Source organism: Octodon degus, unplaced genomic scaffold, assembly GCF_000260255.1.
Source record: "Octodon degus isolate 3935 unplaced genomic scaffold, OctDeg1.0 scaffold00096, whole genome shotgun sequence".
Classification (NCBI taxonomy): Eukaryota; Metazoa; Chordata; class Mammalia; order Rodentia; family Octodontidae; genus Octodon; species Octodon degus.
Genome location: NW_004524672.1, coordinates 961079 through 974175, shown reverse-complemented (window position 1 = coordinate 974175; position 13097 = coordinate 961079). Strand labels below are relative to the sequence as shown.

Here is a 13097-nt window from a genome sequence, read left to right as displayed (position 1 = left end):
CTTTTGGAGTTTGTGACTGACCTAGGGTCAGTGCTTGGATTATGGGTGTAACCCACTGTAGGGTGGGCAGCCTGCATATACAGTATAAGGAAGGGAAAGGGGCTTGTTCTCTCACATCTTGCTTTTAGTTCTTGTTGTTCTTGCTGTTTTCTGCCACGATGAATTACTGCCCTCTGCTGTGTGTCCCTCTGCCTTGGAGCCAGCCGAGTATGGACTGAAACCTCCACAAACTGTGAGCAGAAATAAGTAACTAAGATACCAGCCATGGTGAAAAAGCAGATACTTAGTAAGAAAGTCTTGACATTCTTCAAGTAGGTTGTGCTTAAACTAGAAAGCAGTTTGCTGTAGTGATACAAGCCTGAAGTCCCAGCTACATGGGAGAACGAGATGGGAGGTTTGTAAAGTTGAGACAAAGCCTGGGCAACCCAGTGAAACTCTCTTTAAATAGAAAAAGGCTGGAGATGTAGTTCAGTGATAGAGCAGCCCAGTACCACTAAACAGACACGAATAAGAATAATAAAAACCTTAAGGTAAAATAAACTGAATTTGATCACTCATAAGTCTGATACATGTATCTATATATGTGATTAGTTCGAAGTATTTTGTGTTTCAGTGCTATGCATATGTAGCTTGAATATTTGTTTTTGATTACTCAGTTGTCTTAGTACTTGCTCTACCACATTTTATAAAACCAAATGTGAAGATGGAATAAATCTTTGAGTTTTTACAAAGATGTATATGAAAACAGAATTGTCAGTTTCTTTTGCATGCAGCATATAGTTTTTCTTTTTTATGCAAAAGTCTTTCAATTTATATGTTATTTAAATACTCTTGTCACTGAGAAATACTTATTAGTGGTCTAGAAATAGCATAGCCGTACTATCGTAAGCAGGTTGGACATAGGAGATGTTAATAATGTACTTACATTTTAGAAGTTAGCTTCAGTCATCATACATATATGAAATACTTCTGATTGTGAACTTTTTCTCCCTTGTTTCTTTATGTTCGTGATAGAGGTAGAGGGCTTGGGAGGGGGCTTGCCTAGTGTGCCTGGGGCCCAGGGTTCTAACCCCAGCATTATTCCCCCCTCCAAAAAAAAATTTGGTGATAGCATTTTTTATAGGTGCATGGCAACTATCTGGAGGCCTTCTAATAATATTTCCTGTTTGCTGATACTTATTTCTGTTTAGGTTTTATTTCTTTTTGCAAAAACTGGATATTTACTCATGAGATTTTCGTTTCTTAACTCCTGTTTTTTGAACCCTCATTTTTTTTTTTTTTGGCCGGTTCAGCCCACCCTGAGGGCAGGGCTGGCATGGCATGTGGTGTCGGAGATTGAACTGTGCTTCCCTGCGCCTGCTTAAGCTTGCCTAAGCAGGCGCTTTAGACCACTGAGCTATCTTGCCGGCTCTCTTCTGTTATTTATTCCTGTACTTTGTGGACAGTATATATCTTATTTACAGAAGGAGGTAGAACTGTTACATTACAGCTTTCCTAAGTAGAGAAAGGACAAAACAGTAAGCCTGAAATTTAATTGAATGTAAATAAATTGGCTTAATGAAGTCTCTGATTCCACAGCATTTTTCTTTCCTGTCTTTATTCTTATATCTTTATATGTAGAAGTTATAGCCGAACCATATGGCATTATTTACTTTCTAGCCTTTTTATGAAAATAAGGCCTTGTGTGAATAAAGATGCATATCTATTTCACCAAGTTTCCACTCTTTTTGTCCTTAATTTATGAATGTACTTTGTTTCCTTTCTCAAGCTTGATAAGACATTCTTTTATATAAAAGTAATTGGGAATTGCTATGAACGTGTCCTATTTTTGGTGCTCATAGTTGAGTTTGTTAAATTGCTTTCCCTATATATATGTATTATCGTGACTTGCATGTGTGCTTGTTAGTTTTTACCTCTACCCTTCTAACTCTTTTTACTTTTTTCTGACTGTAGCTCGCTAGCCTGTCTGTGTGTAAGATGACTCTCAGCTTCTGGTTGGGTTTTTAGCTGCTGGGGAACCTTGTGAGTAGATAAAGGATGGAAAGGGAGAATTTAGGTATTTATTTTCTTGACTTCTTCCCTGTGATATTTCTGCAAGCCAGATGCATTCTTTCTTTAATGTTATAGCTTTCGGCCAGCCCTCTTTGTTTTAATTTCATAGTGATGCATTCTCCCCAACCCCCAACCTCACCCTTTTACTGTCAGTGGATGGTGGGAAATCCTGCTGTTACTAATCCTGGAAGAATAGTCTCATTTCTAGATATTTTTCTTTTAGCACACCTATGCTTTGTAACAGAATTTTGATTAAACTCTTCAAATTACTCAAATTGAGTTTGCTATTTGTTTCCTAAAGTAACCCTGAACACATATACAATACTTTAAAAATATTTAATTTAATTTAATTTTTTTTTTTGCGGTACGGGGAATTGAATTCCGGACTTTGTGATTGTCAGGCAAGTGCTTATTCTACTGAGTTATCTCCCTGGCCCAAAAATATTTTAATTCTGTCACTGACTGCTGTGGTTTTACTTTTAAAATGGCTTAGCACTAGAATAAGGAAAAAATAATTACTCTGACAATTTCATATTTGTCCAAAAGGGTTTTGAATACAGTGTTACCAATGTATTAATTTTAGCATTACAGATAATTCAGAAGTATTAAATGAGAACATAAGGTTCTAAAGTGAGCCACCTTGTAATGAGAAGTACAAAGCAGTGTATAGAAAGGAGGTGATTCTTGAAGATCGCTTGGGTTTTGTCTGCAGCAGGGGAGAGACCTGGTTTCCTTTGTTCTTAGCAAGACCTCCCCTTCCAAACCCTTGCTTATCTCAGTGCATCCTAACCCACCACTACAGACCTCTTAAGAGATCAGGCTACAGAGTAAGTAACTAATACTATTTAAAGCTTTGTGTATACGCCTGTTCCAGGACAAAACATGTATAAACCCACTTAACATGCTAATACCCCTGTGAAGTAAGTTCTGATACTTTTTGCATTTCACACTTAAAGACATGTCAGATAGTGAACAGACATAGAAGTGTGATTCCCTAGTCCAGACTGGCAGCTACCCCAACCACACTGTACTGTAATTAGAACTGATAATCCTTTTCTCTGAAAAAGGTCATCAAAACTAATCCTGTTAAGTGTTCTGCCTGTGCAAGTGATGGCATTTAGGGATCGTTATTTCTCCCTATGTTGCTTTTAGTCTCTTGTCCTCATATTCCTCATGTCAGTAGATTCTGTCACCTGCTCTGTCTTATTGATAAGTCAAACCAGTTTCCCTTCTCATTTTAGATTTTAACACTTTACATAATCTTTTTTCTGCACTAATCATTTCTTGACAATCCTAACTAAAATCCATATGGATTGTTCACATAGCCTCCTGAGTCTTTAACTTATCACTAATGATTCTTCACTTCATTTTAGACTTTTTGTTGATAACTACATCACCTCTCAGATTTCATTTATTTTGTGCTCTGACTCCCACCGATCTTCTCTTCCTAACTCATTTACTCCAAAGCCTATTTCCAGTAACTTTTGTATAATCAAGTCCTCCATTTTGCTAATGCTCATTTTCTTCATTTTTCTTAGTCTAGTTTAAATTTCATGATCTGTAGTCACCCCTTTTACTTTAAGCTCTGGTACTGGGCATCCTGTTCGGGTGCCAAGTGTAAGGATCCATTGGTCTCAGTCAGATTGGTTCTAGTTGGTCAGAAACGGCTACAGGAATGAGAAAAAGACAAGACAAAAGCTGGGCTAGATGGTTGCTGGTCTGTCTGGTAGGCAAGACGAACACAACCCCACAAAACCAATTTTTTTTTGTGTGTGTGTGGAACCGGGGATTGAACTCAGGTCCTTGCACTTGCCAGGGAAGCGCATATTCTACTGAGCTATCTCTCCAGCCCCCAACAAAACCAATTTTTATTTATACCTTTGCAAGGTTAGTAACACATGATACAAGGTTATCTAGCAACTAAGTGCTGACCTTAACCAGACAGGATATTTATCTCAGAACTGAGGTAGCTTGTTTGCTTTAGGCACTGAGGCTTAGTCCCACCTACACACATTGGATCAGTTCTCTAGCTTCTGAGGCTCCCAACATTCTGTTTTTTTAGAACCATCATTCTGGGCTGGGGAGATAGCTCAGCAGTATCAGCACCTCCCTGGCAAGCACAAGGTCCCTAGTTTGATCCCTGGTACTGCAAAAGCAAACAACCCCCCCCCCCCCGTCATCGTTCTATCTACTTTGTGCCTACATAGCCAGATGAGGCTGTTTCATGGTAAATATTCATGATCACAAGTCCTTAATTCCATCTGTGCTTTCTTTAGTCTCTTCACCTCCTCTCCTCAAAACTTTGACCTGCTTAGATAGAGTGCATTGGCCAGGGTTTGATACCGGTGTGCTGTGCCGGCCCTGCTCCCGGGGCACGCTGAGATGGCGATTGAGACAGGCATGGTGGTGCGCGCCTGTAATCCCAGCACTAGGGAGGCTGAAAACAGAATCACTATGAGTCTGATCTACATAGTGAGACCCTGTAGACCCTGTCCTGAATACATTAAAAATTTTTTTTGAAAAATTTCTTCAGCTGATCATGTTTATTTTACTGAATTAAAACACAGAAAAGAGACTTAAATCTCTCATCGGCAAATCTACAAGCTTGAAAGAGAATAATACAAGCAGAAATCAAATTTTTCAGGAACCAAAATGTGAGAGTAGGACACAGGATACCATAAAAATGATTTTCTCTGTGGGTTGTGGAATAGGTCCTCTGAAGGGAATCTTTACTAAATTTGAGGAATGTATGTTAAAATTTTTGTTTTGAATTTATCCATCTATACAGAGATTAGGAAAGATAGAAATGAAGGAAGGAAGTTTCTATCCACTGGCCTAGATACTACTGAAGTACTGTTTACCAAACTTCAGCTACTGCAGAATTATCTGGGCATCACTAAAAAGGTATTAATTTCTTAGGTCTTGGGTGGCTCCAGATAATTTGCATTTCCAGCAAGTTCTTAGGTGGCCCTGATGGTGCCAATCTAGGTAATTGTTGAATCATTTTTGAAAACCACTTTATGGGACTTGTATTCATACAGTCTTAGCTTTCTTTGTCTTTCTCTCCCTCTCTTCTCTCCTACCTGCCTTTCTAGCTTCTCTCTCCTCTCTCTCTCTCTCTCTTTTTTTTTTTTTTTGTGGAACTGGGGATTGAACTCAGGCCCTTGTGCTTGCAAGAAAGTGCTTGTTCTACTGAGCCATCTCCCTGGCCGCAATCCTCTCTCATGTTCCTACTGACACATGCTGTACTTTTAAAAAACTTTTCTTATGGTTTAGTCTATAGGTATATTATCTGTGGGTATCTGTATTGTGGGTGAGTTTTGGTGCCATTTGAATTTTTATTTTCTATATGACATTATGTTAGGGTTTATTTGCCATGTATAAATCTCCTTGGAAATAATGGAGTTGTAGGAGGTTTCTTTTTCTTTCAATCTGGTTTCAAGTTCTTTTTTTAACGTTCTTATACATTTTGCGTATACTTTATCACTTGTCTTGCCTTTGCACATTATTTTGAAAAGCAGTTAATTTTGATGAAGTCCACTTACGTTTTTCTTCATAGTTCTTTTTTATAATCTTTGTGTCTTTATAACCTTTTATTATGGTTATTCTTGAGTGGTGAGTTACTTTTGTTTCCAGAATTTGTTCTTTGGGAGTGTGAAAGGGCCCATAAAATTGTTGCTGATGAAATTTCTTTCTTGTGGGTAAGAGAACTGAAGTTCATAAAGATTATATAACTGTTTATGGTTGCAGGTAATGATCATCTCAAGACCAGAAGTCTCCAGATTCTCTCAAATCTTGATTCACTACCTGTCTTCTAAGTGCTCTTGTACATGATTGTTTTGCTAAAATTTTACTGTATACTGCAGTATATTAAAATCAACTTAGTTCATTAATTTCTGTTTATAATGAATATTGTCATTGAAAGTAATATTAAAATTACTAAGTAGGCTTGGTTTCTGAATGAATGATAATTTCCCCTTAAAATCTTAAGTGAAGATGTTGAATTTAACACTTTTTTGGTTTCTTCTTTTGATTCTTTCCAAAGGTTTGTAAACAGATTTGGCTAGGATTATTTGATGATAGATCTTCAGCAATTCCAGACTTCAGGGACCCACAAAAAGTGAAAGAGTTTCTACAAGAAAAATATGAAAAGAAAAGATGGTGAGTGAATAGTTTCTGTTTGCAGTAAAGCCCCCTCAAACCACTCTGTGACACAGTGAAGGTAAAGAAGATAGGCAGGCAGGAAAGAAGTTAGGTAAGTCTGTAGAGTCACATTATCCTTTGACTTTTTTTTGGATTTGTTTTCCAAAAACCTTAATTTCCACTGTATCTTAACTCATCTATGCATCTGTACCTAGGAGTAGGCTGTTCAGTTACCAGGACTCCTACCCTTTTGGAAATTAAAGATGTTTCTAATTCTGTTAGCCTCTCTAGACATATTTAGTCCTATAATGCCTCCTTTCTTAGTCTGTCCCTTTGGCAAGTATTTGAGTAGTATCTTCTGTATACTAGGCATTGTTCCAAAGCTCATTCCGTATGATAGCATCTTTTATCATCTTTGCTAAAATATACTTGTCTTTTTATGTCCCACCTAAGTGTCAGTTTACTCCTGGTTAAGAAGGGAGTATTTATACTCCCCTAACTAAATCCACCGGAAACAATCAAATATGTGTAGGTGGAACTAGCAAACAAGCTACTTCACTTCTGATATGAACATCCTGTCTGGTTAAGGTCGGCTATTAGTCACTAGGCAACCTAGTGTCATGTGTTAACTTCACAACAGTGTAAATAAAGAACCGTTTTGTGAAAAAAAAGTATACACCTTAGTTCATTGAGAAGAAAAGTTTATATTAATTTGTTTAGATAAGATAGCATGTCTGCATCTTGTCCTCTGAATAACTACTATGAAGAACAATATGCAATGTAGTAATTATTGTAACCATCCTACTAACCAGTTTTGAAACTGTTTAATTGCTATTTTATCTTTTTTCTCATTAAAATGAATAAAAAATAAAATATAAATTCGCCAGATTTTATGTTTTATTTTCCTTTTCTTGCCTTTCCTGTATGTAGAACAGGGTCTCACTCCATAGATCAAACTCATAGTGATTCTCCTGTTTTCAGCCTCCCAAGTGCTGGGATTATAGGTGTGTGCGCCACTGTGCCCAGTCTCAGTCGCCCTCTCAGTGTGCCCTGGGGGCAGGGCTGGCACAGTAGGCCGGGGATTGAACCCTAGCCGCTGCGTTCTCCCTAAGCAGGTACTTTAGTCCGCTGAGCTATCAGGTCTACCCTAAATTTTATGTATTAAAAAAGAATTCTGTGCAGATTTATGTAAAGGTAGTATGTCCCTTATTGCAGAGCATGAACTATATCTGTGGGAGTAGTGCTTAACTCCTGAGGGCTTGTCAGTTTTTTACCTCTTGGCACAATTGAAGTACAGTTGATTAAAATTTATTAACTATGAATTTCTTTTGTTTGTTTAATGCTGTCACTGGTATGTTTCTTTCTTAGGAGTTTAAGACTGGGAAGAGAGTCAAGGATAAAAGGAATAGATATAGGGAAATTAAGTCCTACTCACTTCTCCAAAGAACTTGCTAACCCAGGATGTGATGTACTCAGAGGGGTTTTGGTCCTGAGGGACCACTTGCTGTGTCTTATGAGGCAGGGGCCTGTACTCTAATTCAGCAAGCACAGTAGCTCTAACCTCTGGGCGCTGTTGGAATTTTTGTTCTTCACTTGGACTACATGCACTTGAACTAGATGCATGGGTAGAAATACAGGTAGAAATGTACCAGTACAATCTTAGTTCAAGAAAGAAGAAATGACTAGAATGTGAATGATAATAAAAAATACAATGGCAGGAATGAGCTTTTAGCTTGAAAAGTATTTTATCATTGTAGTTCTTAATTCATTAGACCCTTCTTCATCTTACAGGTAAGATTGTTCACTTTCCATAGCTCTAACATAGTTTTTGGTTGTCTCAACTGGGCTACTTTGCTTAGAAAATGAGTTTTGCTAGGAATTAGCTAGGGTCTTAGATGGGTAGCTGTAGCTATGGTGAGAAAAGTGAATATAAATAGTAAGGGAAAGTGAGACTATATTAATGATAACATGATTAAAACTATAAATCTCCCGTATTTATAAAAATAGTTGTCTCAGTTAATTTTCTTTTGTTTGTGGGACAAAATGCTTGACACCCATAATTAAGGAAGGAAAAGTTTATTATTTTTAAACCATTTATTTATTTGTTTGTTTGGTACAGGGTTTTGCTCTGCAGCTCAGACTTGTAGTGATCCTCCTGTCCCAGCCTCCCCAGCGCTGCTGGGAGTATGGGTGTGCACCACCATGCCTGGTACTGGGGCTTGCCAGGCAGGTGCTTAGACAGCTGAGCTATCTCCCCAGCTCCAGGAAAAGTTTATTTAGCTCACAGTTTGTGGAAGTTTCAGTCCATCATCAGCTGGCTCCAAGGCAGAGGTAGATGGCAGAGGGCAGCAGTTCATGGCGGCAGGAAATAGCAAAACAGAAGAGCAAAGGGGAAGTGGGGGCAGTGGAGACTGAGAGCAAGCCTCTCCCTTCCTTATGTTGTGTTAGGCTGTCCACCCCAGGCTGGGTGTCGCACACACACCAATCAGCCCAGCAGTACTCACACCCATAATCCCAGCATTGGATCATAAATAACAAACTCTAGAAGTCCACCCAGTGACTCCATGAGGCTTTGGAGGGACAACTAGACACAAGCTGTGACAATAATAAATTACTCATGTAAGCTATAATCCAAATAACTGAAAACCACAAATATTTTTTTTTTTCTTTCTTAGGAAATATGATAGTAGTAACAACAAACTTCAAGGAGTGTATCTGTATATATTTAACTTCTGCTTTTGCACATATGTAACATGTTTTTAGCAGTGACATAATTTTTTTTTAAAAAAACATGGTATGAATGCTATCTCAAAGGTGATATACACCTATAATCTCAGCACTTAGGAGGCTGAGGCAGGAGGATTGCTTTGAGTTTGAGGCCAGCCTGGGCCACATAGTTTAAGGCCAGCCTGAACTATTTATAGCAACACTATTTAAAAAAGAGAAGGGAGCAGTACTTCTTCTTCTTCTTTTTTTTTTTTTTTCTCCAGAACCGGGGATTGAACTCAGACCCTTGTGCTTGCCAGGGAAGCGCTAATTCTACTGAGCCATCTCCCTGTGGCCAGGAGCAGTACTTCTTGTAGGAAACTACATTTACAGCCATGTGGCTGTGAATATCCTATGATAGTTTGAAATTCTTTTGGCTGTCTGTCTGAATCACTTTGTAGACATGCTTAGTCCCTTTAAATGGAGTCATAAAATGCTATCAGATTTTATCTTCAGTCAAATTTAGCAGTACTCAGAAATTTATACCATCAGTGGCATGCCAGATTATGAGAAAGCTAACATCTTCTGTTCATTCTCATAACTCTTGTCATTTTTTCCATTTATTGGAGGAAAATGTTGTGTCTCTTTTGTTTATTAATATCGTTTGATAATACCCAAAATTGTATGTAGTTTTAGTATACTAAGAACTATGAATGTGTTAAAAAGTCCACAGCATCTTTACCTCATTTTATAGATGTAGAAAAAAGCATAGAGATGCCGTATAGAGCTGTAGAATTTGTTCAAGTGTCGTAGCCATTGAGTGATAAAACTGTGGTTTAAACTCTGTCTCTGGAACAGTTACTCTTGGGGCCTGCACATTAGCTCAGTTGTTTAAGTTCCTGCTTAAGCAAAGCAGTCAGCCTCAGGGTACTGTGGTTCGATCCCCAGATCCTCATGCCTTACCAGGCCTGCTATTAAAGCATCCTGAGCCAGCAAAAAAAAAAAAATCCTTCTGGAACAGTTACTCTTAAACACTCACTGTTTTCCTGCTTTACCGCCTGTTTGACAGGGAGTATGGGCAGAAAGGGAGAGGTAAACTCAGAATTACAAAACTCAAAAAATCTCAGACCTAGCTAGCAGCATTGCTGACATTTGGGTATTCTTAACTCTCTCTCTTTTGTTTCTTTAGTCCTTCCATGACTCCTGTGTATACACGACTGGGGTAGAACCTGAAAAGACCTGTAAAGTCATAGGGTATCTTTTCATGTCAAAGCAGGGTAGCTCTGAGTAGTATACTAATTTTGTTTGCTTAAGGCAGGATCTTGGAAGGTAGTCCAGTTGGGCCTCAAACTTAAGATAACTTCCTCCCCCTCGGTGTGTATTCCTATACCGGGCTTCAGTATATATAGATTTTTGCATAATCATTTTAAATATTTGATTTTGCTCCCCAGGCTTTTAAATTATAAAGATTGCTGTGGTAATATACATGTACATATTCCTATTACCTGTGTATACTTGTTCAAGTGATTCTTAAGGAAAAGTTTTTGGAAGTATTGTCATCTGGGGAATAGCATACATTTCAGTAGATAGCAACAGAAAATTTGCAGAGTTCACAGAAAGATTAAAGATGATAATACCTTAATTACTGTTTTATTACATTATTAAGTGGTTATATCTATGCTTTTTGTGAATTGGTTTTGTCCATTTTATAATGAAGTTGCTCATATTTTTAGGTTTGTAATAGGCTTCTATATTTTAGGCTGTTAATCATGGTAGAATAAATGCCTCTCATCTTTCCATATATTATAATCTTAGGGTAATTTCATTTTTAATATTTACAGTACAAAAATTTACAGTACAGTATTAACTATTTGATGGTCTTCAGTTTGAATAAGAAAACCATTATATTGTGTTTATCATCTTTTAAGAACTGTAATAATTGGAACAAGTTTTCTATTTAGTCTTACTAAATCTGTCTTTGAATATTTCATTTAGATGTTTTAAACTGTGAATTTTGAGTTTTTAAGTAAGATTAATACTGAAATAGTTGTGTACAAAATTAGAATTGAGCTAATTTTCTGTTCTGATTTTTACATGTTTTAGGTATGTACCGCCAGAACAAGCCAAGGTCGTGGCATCAGTGCATGCATCTATTTCAGGGTCTTCTGCCAGTAGCACAAGCAGCACACCTGAGGTCAAGCCCCTGAAGTCTCTTTTAGGAGATTCAGCACCAGCACTGCACTTGAATAAGGGTACACCTAGTCAGGTGGGTAGCCTTGAGGTCTTTGCAGGGAGTGCTTAAGTAAGATTGAGGGCCAGGATTTTGGTAGTTCTTTAAATAAGACAGGGATATAACCTTGAACAATAGTGGCTGTATGTCCTAATGATTTATCATACATTAAGAGATTGCTGGGTAAGTGGTAGGAATGTGTATACAGTATTTTGTTCTTTTTATGATTGCTTTGATTTCTATGCAGCTTCGTAAGTGTGTACAGGAACATTACTAATGATGAGTCTATCATATCATATAAACTACAGTTCGTGAAACATGAATCCGTGGTGACTTTCAGGGTAGTATAGCCTCCAGTGTACTTTAACAGAAAGTAGTAAGATTTCCCTACGTGCCTGATGATGTGGTGTATTTATTACAGAAATTTAGTGGCTTTCCATTACGTCTTATTCTAAAAATCTGAACTCTTTTATAAATAAAAGTTTGTAACTAGACTTCTTTTCTACTTTGTTATAGTTGATGGACCTATAATGGATCTGTTTTTATATGTCACTATGATCTCTGCCTTGTATAAGAATGGGTCCAAAGGATAGTACTGTGGATTATTGTTGCTGTATTTTGGTACTGGGAATTGAACGAAGGACCTTGTGCTTGCCAAGCAGCTGCTGTGTCACTGACCCATACACTGGTGCCAGTATTGTGGATTAAATCCTACCCTTTTTGTAATGCATTCTAGACATGTGGAGTAATTTTTTCCCCTACAAAAGTCTGAGTGAAGAAATGAAGAGTTAAATCTGCACTATGTAAAAATGTATTTAAAGCTTGTGATTGGAGATAGTTCTGCATAAAGTTCAGTATATCTGATGGGAAAAATCTTCATAGTTATGTGGTTTGTAGTCCCCAGTTGTAGGTCGCTCCCAAGGGCAGCAGCAGGAAAAGAAGCAGTTTGACCTTTTGAGTGATCTTGGCTCAGACATCTTTGCTGCTCCGGCTCCTCACTCAGCAGCCACAGCCAATTTTGCCAACTTTGCACATTTCAACAGTCATGCAGGTATGTGTCTTTTCTCAGTAGCTTTGCCTTGAGATGTGTGTAAAGCAACAAGAAACATTTATTCTTTTTTAAAATTAGGTATCATTACACATGTTTAGTTAAGGATTATGGTCCTCCTTAGCTGTCGAGGTGTAGTATATAGCCGTGTGTCTGTGGCACTTAGTAATCACAGAAGGGATTGTATGTAATGTTCATGTTGGTGTGACCTTTTCATGTAAAAATAGGAAAGACTGTATACATTTTTCTTTTACTGTGGAAAATGGCAAATATTCAAAGGTTAATGGAGAGTATAACCTTTGTGTACTAGTAATCACTCATGGCAAAGCTTGTTTCATTTATTGTTTCACTCATATCATTTTGAAGCAAATTTGAGACATAATAGTTTGCCCATAAATAGGACATCTGTGAAAAGGACTTAAAAAAAAAAAAAATCACAGGATTATTGCTCCATAAATAGTGGTAACAATTCTTTAGTTGGTATTGAAATTTTCCTTCCACTCCAGATTGTTTGGTTTATATATTATACATATTATGTGTATATTTATGCACATACATTTTCACACATGCCTACAACAGGCAGTTTGAATTAGGTTTCAAATAAAGCACACATATTGCAATTGTGAGCTGTCTCTTAGTTCTCTTAATCTATAAATTCTTCATCTCTTTTCTCCCCTGTAATTTGATAAAGTGAATTGTTTTTTTCTGCAAGGTTTAAGTGAGTCGATTTGATTGCATCACTGTGATCCCCTTTAATAAGTTTTTCTCTTGTAAACTGGTAATTGATCAGTTACAGTTCTTGGTGTGACTCAGGGTTTGAGGTGCAGGATTTTGGATTATCTCTTTGTAGTGGTAACTTTGATGCACAATTCCTGAATCTGTTAGGAAAAATAAATTTAAATCTATTATCTATTATTT

General features: G+C 37.4%; 1 protein-coding gene across 2 annotated transcripts in view; it reads left to right on the top strand.

Moving 5' to 3' along the window:
* The window catches only part of Agfg1 (ArfGAP with FG repeats 1), a 49165-nt gene that overhangs the window by 11445 nt on the left and 24623 nt on the right, over positions 1–13097 (top strand). The window contains exons 3-5 of one of the 2 annotated variants that reach the window (XM_004638145.2): positions 6098–6213; positions 11005–11167; positions 12029–12182. In XM_004638145.2, the coding sequence (XP_004638202.1) occupies positions 6098–6213; positions 11005–11167; positions 12029–12182 (433 nt within the window). Of the gene's footprint in view, positions 1–6084; positions 6214–11004; positions 11168–12028; positions 12183–13097 lie in introns of both variants that reach the window. The other variant, XM_023723072.1, reaches the window with a different exon arrangement.